The sequence below is a fragment of the Mus pahari genome, chromosome 4 (assembly GCF_900095145.1).
Source record: "Mus pahari chromosome 4, PAHARI_EIJ_v1.1, whole genome shotgun sequence".
Taxonomy (NCBI): domain Eukaryota; kingdom Metazoa; phylum Chordata; class Mammalia; order Rodentia; family Muridae; genus Mus; species Mus pahari.
Window position 1 is genome coordinate 87,996,399 of NC_034593.1, and position 13,094 is coordinate 88,009,492.

General features: G+C 44.8%; 1 protein-coding gene across 5 annotated transcripts in view; it reads right to left on the bottom strand.

The window, feature by feature from the left end:
• Window positions 1-2,197, bottom strand: part of LOC110320361 (myomegalin) — a 196,246-nt gene extending 194,049 nt beyond the window's left edge. For 4 of the 5 annotated variants that reach the window (XM_021196322.2, XM_029537270.1, XM_021196321.2 and 1 more), the window contains exon 1: window positions 1,903-2,197. In XM_021196322.2, the coding sequence (XP_021051981.1) occupies window positions 1,903-2,084 (182 nt within the window). In that variant the 5' untranslated portion in view covers window positions 2,085-2,197. The remainder of the gene's footprint in view (window positions 1-1,902) is intronic. The other variant, XM_021196324.2, reaches the window with a different exon arrangement.
• Between the last annotated feature and the right edge of the window lie 10,897 nt (window positions 2,198-13,094).

The following is a 13,094-nucleotide window of genomic DNA, read 5'->3' on the forward strand; positions in this document are numbered from 1 at the left end:
TACAGCAAGAAGGCAATCCCTGCTGCTGCTTCCTTGACCTTGGAATTCCCAGCCTCCCGGCTCAAGGAAATAAATCTCTGGGCTCTATAAATTATCCAGCCTTAGGTAATATGTTCTAACACGGACCAGGCTAGCCTCAAACTCACAGAGATCTGCCTGCCTCTGCCTCTGAGAGCCAGGATTAAAGGCATCCACCACCACCATGCAGCTTTGATTTGGCTTTTTATTGATTTTTATTTGAAATTACAGTTATTTGCTTTTTAGTTAACATAAACAATGATGGGATAATTAGGATTCTTATTTATTTATTTATTTATTTACGGGATTTGGGGTTTTGTTTTTCGTTTTTGAGACATAATTTTGCCGTGTGGCCCAGGCTAGCTCATTACACATATATGAACAGCAGGGTGCAAGCCTATAATATCAGTTGAGGCAACTGAGGGGGCTGAAGCAGGAAGATCATGAATTTGAGGCTAGACTGGGCTACGTAAGAAGATCACATTGCAGCACCTTACTGTCATAATTTAGAGAATCATATGTTAGTTAGCCCTATAAAATGTCTATTGTCAATGACAGTGAGAGAGATCACCCTCTATGATGAGTGTTTCTTTCTTTCCAGACAGAAAGTTCAGCTACTATATAGAGAGCAGGAGAGAAGCTTTGAAGCTTTAGAATCGTGTGTATGTGAATATGCAGATTTATTTTTGGTCAAAGTTCACTCACATTTTTAAAACATAATTACATTTGGGCTAAAGTTTCACTATATATGTATATGAATGTCTCTTGCTTCATCTTTTAATTTCCAATAATTTATTACGCATTTCTTAATAGAAACATGATCCCTTTAACTACTGTATAATGGAATCTTTGACTACATTTTCTTGCATAAACAGGGGTAGTACAATGAATGAAAGCAATTAAGTTTCTTTGAATAGGCAGACTCTGTTTTCTAGTTCACAGAGCCAGCCAACTCCGGAGCATGCCATACAAACCCAGCAACCCTTCCACTCTGACTTCAAAACTCTTGTAATCCGAACCCCAGTCCCATTCATAGGAGACTGAGGCCTAGAAAAGTCTCAGTTAGTTAAAGCCAAAGCAAAGACTGGAACCCACCATTGCCTTTCAGTTTGAATGATTAGTACTGGCATCCCACGGTGGGGTGGGGTGGGGGCACAGAGGGAGGAGCTAAAAATTCTATGTCAAAGACATGCTTACTTTAAAAATGGCAGCCATACAATCTGTCTCTTCCTTTGGAAACATTAATATGACAGATTTTCTTCTTGCTGTTGCTACATGATGAACACGGGACCTAATCTGCCGGGTGTTTTCTAGGCCAGAGTGGAGGAAGGGTCTGGGTTCAGGTGGAGCTAGCCGGCCCAGAGCATCCAGCCAACAGGCCCAGGCCGGACTCACCAATCTCCCTGCTGTTTCCAGCTAAGGCAAATAAATAAATATCCAAGAATGAAGAAACTAAGAAAAGGCAAAGATGAGCGCTCTGCAAATCCCTTTACTAGCCCAGCTCCTGAGTCACCTTTCCTCTGGCTCAGCCCAGCAGGTGTTGCCTCCAGCCTCACCCACACCGGTACAGATCAAGCAAAGACCTCAGGACAGAAACCTGGATTCCCACCATTTCTCCTGTGCATCAGTGCTGCATCTTCCTGCTCTGCTCAATCCTGTCCTGTCGATCCTATTCACTCCTGGGTTCCCCATCTCTAGCGTGCTCGCCAAACCTTCCCCAGTAATCGTCACTGGGTGACAAGCTCCCCTGACAGCGTAGATCTCCTGCCATGACCCCCAACCCTGTCCAGCGAACCGCGCACCAGCACCCTTGTACCACAGCACACTAGCACCCGAGCGCTGCAGCTTCCCCTGCTCCAGCGGCAGATGCTGGCCATGTCTTACCTCATCCAGGGTGCTGCCGAGGCTGCCTCCTCCTCCTCTGCCGCCACCGCCCAGCTCCCAGCCCGCTCTTGGGGTCGTCGTTCCCGGCTGGAGGACTGCCGTGGAGACTGGCGAGGTGCGTGGTGAGCCCAGCACGGCGGCGGCGCGTGGTTGCAAATGGACCCGCTGTCCGTGCGCTTCATGGTTCCGAGGCCTGGGCGCTGTGCCCTTGCTACGATCTCTGCTTGGTTTCTCTTGGTTTCACCGGCTGCCCGGGCGCATCCTCCCAGCGTGGAAGAGCATCCAACCCAGATGCTGCGGCTGTGGCGAAGACGCGGCCAGGTTCTGCCTCCCGCGAGGCTGTCTGCCAACTGCTCCGCCCAGGCGCTTTTGGTCCTTCTGCTGCACACGCAGCTGCCCTGCATCCTCTAGCATCTCCGCTTCGCTTAGTTCCCCATCTGTGACCTCAGCCTGGCACTATTGTCATTTCCAGACCTCACTACTGCCTTTTCGTTCTGTGCATTCCAATGTCACCTTCCCCAGTTTCTAAGCTTAAAGAAGTCCCTGACTGGAGAGATGGCCCAGCGGGTAAAGGCATGTTCTGTTAAACCCTATGTTCAGTCCTGGGAACCACATGATAGACTCTGACACCCTCAAGTTGTCCTCTGACCTTTACATATACTCTGTGTCACACACACACACACACACACACACACACACACACACACACACGCACTCATGCAGAGATCTAATAAAGAGATAAATAATAATGACTAAATAGACTGTGATGAGTTTTTAAAAGTTCCTCCTGTTCTCAAACCTCTAGACACTTTCTGAGAAGTCTCTCTCCTCTCCCTCCCTAAATTGGCCTTCCTTTTATAAATTTTTTTTTGGGGGGGGGGTTCAAGACAGGGTTTCTCTGTATAGCCCTGGCTATCCTGGAACTCACTTTGTAGACCAGGCTGGTCTCGAACTCAGAAATCCGCCTGCCTCTGCCTCCCGAGTGCTGGGATTAAAGGCGTGCGCCACCACGCCGGGCTTCATCCTTTTATAATTTAAACTGTCCCTTATTGCTGACTCCTGAGAATACTACTCCAGCTTGTTGGTTAGCCTCTTCTCTGTCCCATCTTCTAGAATCTTGTTTTGCTTGTTTGTTTCAGCATTTTCTTTGGTTATTGGAGACGGGGAGCACTGTCCTGAACAGCTGTTACCTTTTTCCAAGTTGAGATTTTCTGATGGTCATTTTCTAAGAACTCCTAACAAATAGTATCCACCATCAGTCCAAGTGAGTGCCGTCATCTAAAAACAAACAACACAACACACACACACACACACACACACACACACACGTGTGGTGGAGCAGACCTTTAATCCCCACCCCTGAAGGCAGAGGCAAGTGGATCTCCTTGAGTTTCAGGACAGTCTAGGTTATAAAGCAAGTTCCAGGACAGCCAGGGCTACATAATGAGACCCTGTCTCAAAATGAAACAAGTTACCCAGGCACACTGGCTTATGCTTGTGACCTCAACTATTAGGGAGGCAGAGGCAGGAGGATCGGAAGTTCAAGGCTAGCCTGTCTCAATACAAAATGAAATGGGACAGGGAGATAACCCATTGGTTAGCACTTATACACTGTGTGCAAGGTCCAGGTTCTGTCCCCAGCACCTACAAACACACAACCCATAGGTATACTAAAGCCTCCCTAGGTGGCCATTCCAGCAGCCTGCTTCTTATACTCCACATCTCTCCCCAAAGAACAGAGATGAGACAGTTTCCAGCAATGCTGAAAGCTTCTCCCACACTCTCGTATGCAGCACCAGGCTGCTAGGCAAGCAAAGTTTGTCTTTGTGGCTGGGCACTGTGGATGGAAAGGTTCTTAGGCAGCGGCCATGATGGACTCAACCCAAACAAAGCCCAACTTATCCTCACCGACCCTCCCCCTGAGTCCCCCATGGTTCAATGATCTGTTTTTGTTTTTTTTTTTTTTAATCTCAGCTCTATCAGCCACCCAGCTACCAGAGACGCAAGCCTGAATGTTGCCGGATATAGAGCTCTGGCGCATCCACACAGCCTCTGGTTCTTCGTCACCCAGCTTTATCTCTAATTGCTCCTCCCTAGCATGATTGCTGCTGCCTCCAGAAAATGAAGTTATCGATCGGGTATCTCATTGTCCTTTTGTTCAAGGGTCTTAATCTCCATCTCTCTGGCCTTTCCAATCTATCTTATCCGGGCTGTTTATCTTACCAGAGCATTTGAAGTGAAATCTTCTAGTCTGTATCTCCTTTTTCTCCTTGGGCACTAACTCCATCTGTGACCGACCCACATGTTATCCCATCCCCAAATGCCCTTCTGTCTTTGAGCCTTTTTCAGGCTTTCTCATGAAGTTTGCTTTATATGGAACCATTTGATGTCTATGCTCCCATCTGCGGCATATGCTTTACCTCCTGGTTTTCTGTAATGGGTTCCCATTTCATTCATGGAGTCGTGTATTAGACAAACCTTTTTACACAACACCAGCCAGCAAGATTGAAATGAAAACCACACAAGTTCGTTAACTTTAGAAAGTTAACACATAAAATAAGAACTAGATGTTTTCACGACTGGGATTTAAAGTGGATTCAAAGCTTATAAGGAGAAAAAAAAAGTGTCAAAGTAGGAGTGGCTCAAGGAGAGAGCCTAATATGCGTGAGAACCTGGGTTTGACTCAGAACAAAGGAAGTTAGCATAAGGAAAGTAGTAATTTGTGAATGCCCACTTTAAAAAAATAAAAATCTCAGCATTACTAGATAAAAATGAGAAAGTGTGGTACCATAACATTTTGTCCTGATCACCTCCACTAAGAATCTATTACAGGATCCTAAGGTAAATTTGAGAAAGGGCTGATGGGACCAAGTTACAGGTTATTTGCTTTCCAGAGCTGTTTGGATTGCTAGCCCTTAGTACTGTTTCAGTTCCCCAGAAATTGTTACACATCTGGGGAAGAGGGACACATCGAATTGCTTCATGGCCCTGTTTCTGTATTCACCTAGTCCTTCGGCACTCTTGAATGGGTTTAGAAAGGAGGGGTAAAGGGCAATTGTGTGAGCGTGACCCTGGCAGCAGGGACTGACTTGAGGACAAAAGACAAAATAACCCGAGAAAGACAAGAAATAATCTAAGTGTATAAAACCAAATCCAAATAGTCTAAAATTATGCAAGAGTAAAGGTTCATGATGCAAGCATCCAAATGTCAACTGAATCTCTACTGACTCATTTTCCCCACAACATATACGCTACCGGAAGCTTAGGAGATGGCTTCGTGCATAAGGATGACAGCACAGGCTCAGATCCCTAGCACCTGTGTCCACCCAGCATGGCAGCAGGCAAGGGCTGTGCTGGGCCGGCCTCACCCTGCCTTTCCTGCACTCAAACTCCCAGTCTTCTTGCATTTGACAGTTGCTCGGTCAAAAACCACATCCCGCGTCTAAAGACCACACCAGATGCATTGCCCACATCTATTTTTAGAAAATTTCCCCTCAAGGAATTTAGTTCCAAGGCCAAACACTGACACTGACATCCGATTTCTCGGGTTCCACTCCAGGATTCTGCGCAACCATTTCCTAGAGCCTTCTGGGTTAACCCTAAAGGCGGTGAGCAGCGGGGCTGAAACTGGATTTGCATGGCTTATCCACAAACGGCTAATGAACCTTCCCCATTACACGGCTCTAGATTTATAAATAACATATTTTGATCATGGCTTAGGATTCTGAATACTTAGACTTTGGTTCTGCTTGGTGATGGTTTTTGCCTAATACAAAAATTTAAAAGAACAAAATTCCATAATTCAAAAAGGCAATGCCATATTTTCCATACTTGAGGCAGATAAGCAGTTCAGTGAAATGTTAGTAACTCCAAAACAAGGAAGTATTAGAACTTCTGACTCCAGCAAAGATGGGGTAAGCATATCAAATTAACCCTCTCACTGTGAGAAAAGGATTTGAAAAATATACAGGAAGTAACAATTGTACATGAGACCTGCATCCAGTTTAATGCGGGATCTTTATTTGAAGGCATCAAAATGTGTCCAGTACAGATAGGACATGAACCTATGGTTCTTAAGCTGTGCTTCGTGAGCACTGTGGTTATGCTGGGCTTTCCATCTTTAGTGGATTTTTAACACTAGGTACAAGATAACAAAGTCCAGGTAAAAGACATCAGCCATCTCCAGGAAAAGTTCAAATCTCGGGGCAGTCAAAGTGGGTGGACTGCAGAAAGCTCCCAGGAAGGGAGAAAGTTCAGAAGAGCCCACCCATGGAGATTACAATCCTCACTAAACTGGGGGCGTACCTCGAGACTAAACTTGGCCTGCACAAGACAAGACACCAAGGAATCCACCAGAAGACTCTAGTCAGAGTGTAACGAGCTAAGCAGTGCTTTAGCTCCCAGCAGAAGCTGCACTTCAAGCCTTAAGATACAGAGACACCCGCTCTTGCAACTGAGACCACAAAAGGGAAGACCGTACTCTGGGAATCTGTGGGGGGGAGGGGAAATGTAACTCGTTAAAGGCAGAGAATACCAGCCGAAGCCCCTCTGCTTCTGTATCAGTGTCCAAACCCAATATAAAATTGTGAACCGTGTTAAAAGTCAAATCCAAATGATTAAATGACTAACAGAAGGTTCTAATCAACTAAGAGTCAGATATCAGAGTTGACAGGGAGCTTAAATAACTAGGCTTAATGCGCTTATAAAACTAGGAAGATAAGATGTGCCAAAATGCAAACATGGACAATTTGTTTCAGTATATAACTGAAAAGTATGATGATGGTGGTGATGGTGTTGATGATGGTGTTGATGATGATGTCGCTGCCGCCAGACTCTCTAAAACTGTAAGTAACTGGAAACAGGAATCTGTGGTGGCTTGAGTGAGATGTCCCAATTGTCTCAGGCATTTGGATACTTCCAGTTCATGGCACTGTTTGAGCAGATTGAGGAGGCGTGGCCTCGCTGGAGGAAGTATGTCACTGGGACAGGCTTTGAGAGTCTAAAGACTCCATGGCCTTTCTAATTAGCTCTCATGCTTTCTGTTAACGATGTGAGCGCCTCGGCTTCTGTTCCCGGCCCCACACCTTCCATGCTTCTCTGCCATGATGGGCTCCCCTAAGCAAACCCTTTTTTCTGTAAGTTGCCTTGGCCGTGGTGTTTCATCACAGCAGAGAAGAGTAGCGACTGCAGAACCCTTTGTTTCCTAATGGTGTGTCCAGCAGAAGTCAGGATCCGTGGTCTGAGTGATAGCCCCATCTAAGATGAAGGAGAGAGGCTACGAAGAGAGCCGGGGACCAGCTCAGCACAGTTAAAACATCCAACGGATATGCAATTTCAGTACCCAAAAGAGGAGAGAGAATGGTGTAGAAGCAGTATTTGGGGACATCAAGACCGGTGTCTTCTACATGTGACAAGGGAACATGGACCTCTCAGATGCTGGAATTTCAGGAAACTTCTAGTCAGACAAGAGAAGGGTGTCTGTCAGAAGTAGTAGAGGCCGTTTCAATTCATAAATGCGTTGAAGACAGCTCTCCAGTTGAAACAGACCGTTTGACCATGCAGCTGGTTTCATATACCACAGAGTTCCACAGCACCGGGCGTTGTGTGTGAGTTCCTGGGCAGGGGACAAGCTTAGGGGAGGGGCTAGAAATGTTGGGGGGAGAAGAGCATGGGAAACTGTGTCGCTAACATCACTAACTGGCACTATCTGTCCAATCTGCTCTGAAATTTGCCAGAAATAAGGAGACCTCGGGGGCTGGTGAGATGGCTCAGTGGGTAACAGCACCCGACTGCTCTTCCAAAGGTCCTGAGTTCAAATCCCAGCAACCACATGGTGGCTCATAACCATCCATAACAAGATCTGACGCCCTCTTCTGGAGTGTCTGAAGACAGCTACAGTATACTTACATATAAGAAAGAAAGAAAGAAAGAAAGAAAGAAAGAAAGAAAGAAAGAAAGAAAGAAAGAAAGAAAGAAAGAATAAGGAGACCTGGGGGAGTGGGAAGTAGTGGGCTTGATTATGGTGACTGGAAATCAAAACCAAAGTCTTTTAGGCCATATAGTTAACAAGTGTTTCCGTCATAATATCAGATGCTAAAAAGCTGAAAGACCCCACTTGCAAAAATAAGATTCTAGAAAGGATAATTTTAAAATTATTTACATGACATTTATTTGCAGGCCATGTGTGTATTTTAGAGGAAGAGCAAACGTTCAGCATGCACAAGGCATTAATTATAATGAAATTATCATAATAAAATAATATATTTATATTTATTATTATGCAGAGAGACATTATATTTTCAAAAGAAGATTTACTGAAGAAACAAAATGGTAGACACGTCATAGTACACTTAGTAAGATAGGCAGGCAATCACAACAAGTTTTGCAAGCATGGACACTTGGGCAAGCATACGCATATGAGAGCTATGAGCAATCACACTCAAAAGTAGGGGAAAGGTTGACAAGATGGCTCAGCGGGCGAGGGCCCTTGCTGCCAAGCCTGATGACCTCAGTTCAATCCCTGGGACCCACACGATGAAAGGAGAGAACTGATCCCCTCGGTTGCTCCTCTGACCTCCGAGCGCATGCCATAGCACAGGTGCATGTGCTAGTGCTTGCTCAAGCATGTGCTCTCATGCACATCCACTATTATAAACAAACATGTGAAAGGTGAAACGCACACCTATGTGTGCATCGTGTTTTTTCTTTAAAAGATGTGTTTGTTTCGATATATGGTTGTTGGCTCGCATGTGTAACTGTGCACCACATGCATGCAGTGCCCATGGTGGCCAGAAGAGGGCACCATGTCCCAAGAATTGGAGTGACAGACTGTTGCCACCACCCCCCCCCCCATATAGGTGCTGGGGATTGAACACAGATCCTCTGGAAGAGCAGCCAGCTCCTAATTACTGAGCTATCTCTCCAGCCCAGAATCCTGCTTTTTAATTACAGCCATCTGAAATGCTGTGAGGAAAAAAAATCTAAACATTTGATGAAATTCATCAAAAACCCTAACAAAAAAATCACTCTGTATGTAGAGGGATATTTGAGAGCACACACGCAAACACAGTGAATAAATATATTTTTAAAATTACTTATTTTATTTTTGAGATTATAATATAATTATATCATTTTCACCTTCCCTTTCCTTTCTCTAAACCCTCTCATGTACCCCATCTTGCTCTCTTTCAAGTTCACAGCTTCTTTTATCATTGTTGTTACACACACACACACACACACACACACACACACACACACTCCTAAATATGTAAATACATCCTGCTCAGCCTGTATCATGCTACTTATGTGTGTGTGTGTGTGTGTGTGTGTGTATGATTTGTAAAATTTAAAAAGATAGACATTGGATCATATAACATCCACCCCTGCCCCCCCAAAAGAATACAGAGATAAAACTTCTTCCCAGCTAAAGGCTGGCAGAGAAGGAACATCTGGCCCAGATCTCAGCTGCTGAGATCACCATGACAACACAGTAGGCCAAGGTAGGCGAAGAGATCAAGATCACGTCCACCTCCTGGAAAGGCTTAGGTTCTCCTGTGGGCTCTGTTGTACCTGCTCATTTAGAATCCAGTGAGATGCTTACTACTTCTGTGTAGTAAGCAGCTGTCGTCCCATCTGGGGAAAGCCTGTTGTTGTTTGTTTCTTTATTTTGGTTTTTTCAGACAAAGGGGTAAGCCTGCCTATTTGGGGGGGAGTGAGATATTAGCAATACCTTTGGGTTAACACAGATCTAAATCCATTTCCCCTGCTTAGTTTGACATATAACGAAAGTTGTGTTGATCTGGGCACACACCTGTAACACCAGCATTTGGGAGGCTGAGGCACAATCTTCAAGTCAAGACTAGCTTGGGCTGCATAGTGAGATGCCTTGTATAAATCAGGCAAGCAGGCAAGCAGCAAGCAGTCAATCAATCAGTCAATCAATCAATCAATCAATCATGCATTGAGAGGTATCAATACTTCTCAGATTAACTCTTTTGTTTATTTTTCAATTTTAAAAAAGTAAGTATTATCATGTCTTAATCACCTAAAATTCTAGCTCAATTTTAATATCATTTTAATATCTGTAAGAAGTGACAAGATACACAAACAGATCTTTTAACATGCTTTTTAAAATGTGCAAGGGTGTTTTGCCTGTATGTAGGTCTGGGAACCATGTCTGTTCATGGTACCTTTGGAGGCCGGGTCCTCTCTGCGAGAGCAGCTGGTGTCCTTAACCTCTGAGCTATCTCTCTGGGAGCTGCTTCTAAAACTGGGATTTCGGTTATGGCTGTCCAAGGGCTTTGAAGAAGGCCACCATAGAGGAACAGTGCATAGAACTTTGTATCTGGCTGGGACCACACTCCCTAATGACCATGAGAGAAAAAAGAGAGTAGGTGTGGCTGAAAGATACAACCTCAAGATATCAAAAAGAAATTACTCAGAAGTAATTTAGTAATTTCAGCCGCACTAAACCACTAGATGAGTAAAGACTGTGGAATAAAAGAAACAGGAGCTGGAAGACTTGGAGACAAGCAGGCAGGCATCTGAGGAGGCTACTGAGTCATTAGCAGTTGAGATGGGAACTTGGGGCTCTAAGAAGCCACTAAGTCCTCTGAGACCAGGAAAGCAGAGACTAGGACCTAAGGACAGAAGAACGGGTACATGGAGGAATCTACCATTCGACTCCTTAATAATTCACGCTGAGGCAGGGGAAGCAATAGGGTTAGTTGGCTGGGGGTGGGCCTGCAGTCAGAGGACAGAGACAGGGCCAGGTAGAATGTGACCCCTGTCAGCAAAGCTTCGTAGTTTGTTTCATTTCTCCTCTACATAAGCCAGTGTCTGTTAGTGCTTACAGTAATTGAGCAGTAAATATTTACTTGTCACTAGTCGGAAGCATGAAAGAAATAGATAGAGAACATGCCTTTGTTTGCTATGAACTGGGTTGTATAGAGCCAGTGAGGATTTTCTTCAGCCTTTGAGACATATCAGTCATTCACCAATATTACAAACACGGAAACGGTGGTAGGCTCCAGGTCCTGTGCCCTAAGGGCTAACTCTTCCTTCCTTCCTTCCTTCCTTCCTTCCTTCCTTCCTTCCTTCCTTCCTTCCTTCCTTCCTTCCTAAGATTTATTTATTTCTTTTATGTATATGAGTACACTGTAGCTGTCTTCAGACACACCAGCAGAGGGCATCAGATCCCATTACAGATGGTTGTGAGCCACCATGTGGTTGCTGGGAATTGAACTTGGGACCTCTGGAAGAGCAGTCAGTGCTCTTAACCACTGAGTCATTTCTCCAGCCCCCAGCTAACACTTTCTTTACACTGTTTAGAGGCTTGTAGTGCAAAAGGCATGTTTGTTTGTTTGTTTGTTTGTTTGACGCTGAAGTTCAGCCTTTCTTTGGGGTCTGCCAAACCCCTTTATCAACCCAAGAGACGAGTGGTCTGGCCCTGCTTTCTCCTTTGTTTCCCCGACAAAGCAAAGACACCAGGTAGACCCCACAGCTGTCTTCTAGAAGGCGGAGGGCAGCTTTGCTTTGGTCCAGTATCTGAACCATGCTATTGTACGCGGCAGTGATTTTAAACAGGGGCTCCCACCTGGCCTACAGCACATGCTTCGTTTCTTTTGCCATTTCCACTTCAGTGAACAGAGGGATTGTGTAAATGAGATTGTAAGGAGCTTTAGCCAGGGAAGGCAATTCAAAGTAGCCTGCGCTTAATGACCAGTATAGACTGGTGTCGCTGCAACCCCAACCCCAAGCCATGATACACCCCCCAAAGCCCCACACACACACACCGCACACCCACACATACACCCTGTATACTCAGAGTCTGCAATGCCTGGAGGCATCTCCAAAGGGGGAACACAGACCAAAAATAATAACACAACACAACACAACACAACACAACATAACTGAGTTGACTGTCACGGAAAAGGACCAATCAGAACAAAAGTCATTATGTAGGCCAGAATTCAACGTTCTTTTGAGGTTACATTTAGAAGTGGAGACTGAAAAGTGAGATACTCAGCCTGGGAACCATGTACTAATCTGTAAGAAAGTGTTCTTTAAAAAAAAAAAAAAAATCATGAAGAGGCACTAGTGCGTATGGGTGGGTAACATGCTGAATTGACTACACAACTGTCCTGCTCTCTTTGATACCACCTGGAAATATCTGTTATTGCTCTAATCAAGTCTTCTGCCATAGAAGCTTAATATATATTCATTTAATTTGGGTATATGCATTGTTCAATTGCTTGGTATGTTTCAAGAATTTTCTAGCATGGCTAGCTGTGCGTCATTCCCCTGCCTCTCCTCATTCCCACTGCCAAGGGTCTAGAATTGGACTCATTTCATAACTTTGTGTGTTGTCAGGTTTTAGGCAGGTGAAGGGTAAACATGAACTTCAGCAATTTGAATATTCTCTCTCTCTCTTATTTTTTTTTATTCAGTGTAAAATAGTCAAGGAGGGCCTTCCCTGGCTCTAGCACAGAGCTGGTCATCACTACACGGTTGTGTGTTGCTCAAAGGGTCAAAGATCAAGAGCTTGACATCACTAACAGATGTGAACAATATAATGTGCATCGAGTTGGAAGCAAAAGTGACTCAGATTTCAGAGTTCCTAAGGTCTGAGGATCTGATCAGATGCCATACTAGCTTTTCCCGGTTGCCCATTGAGCACCCTAAGAAGACCACACCTTCCCTTGAAATAACAATTCCAATGTCTGAGGGCACAAGAATCATGCTGTGCACTTAAAAGGAAAACATAGGGGTACAAGAAATGCTTGGTAGAAGGCTGGAGATGTAACTCAGTGGATGAGTGTCTGCCTGGCTTGTGCAAGGCCTGGGTTGGCTCCTCAGCACTGGGCATGGGGTGGGGTGGGGCAGGACTTGACCCAATAGAGAAATTTTGTAACTAAAATCAACCCCAAGAAGCCTAAGCAAGAGGCGTGGGATTTATCATGAAGAAACAATGATAAATGGCAAATGATCGTGAAAAGACCATAATTAACCTACTGTTTTCTGTGCTAACATAAAATTTAAAAATTTTAAAAAAGGATTTAAAACAAGCATTGGCATCTGAGAAACACTCAGGCAACATGCACATAGGCCTTGAAAAGCTGAGAGCACAGACTGAAACAAACCCAAGGAGCAGCTTCTCTGAACATGCCTCCCACTGTGTCCATAGGCTTCTC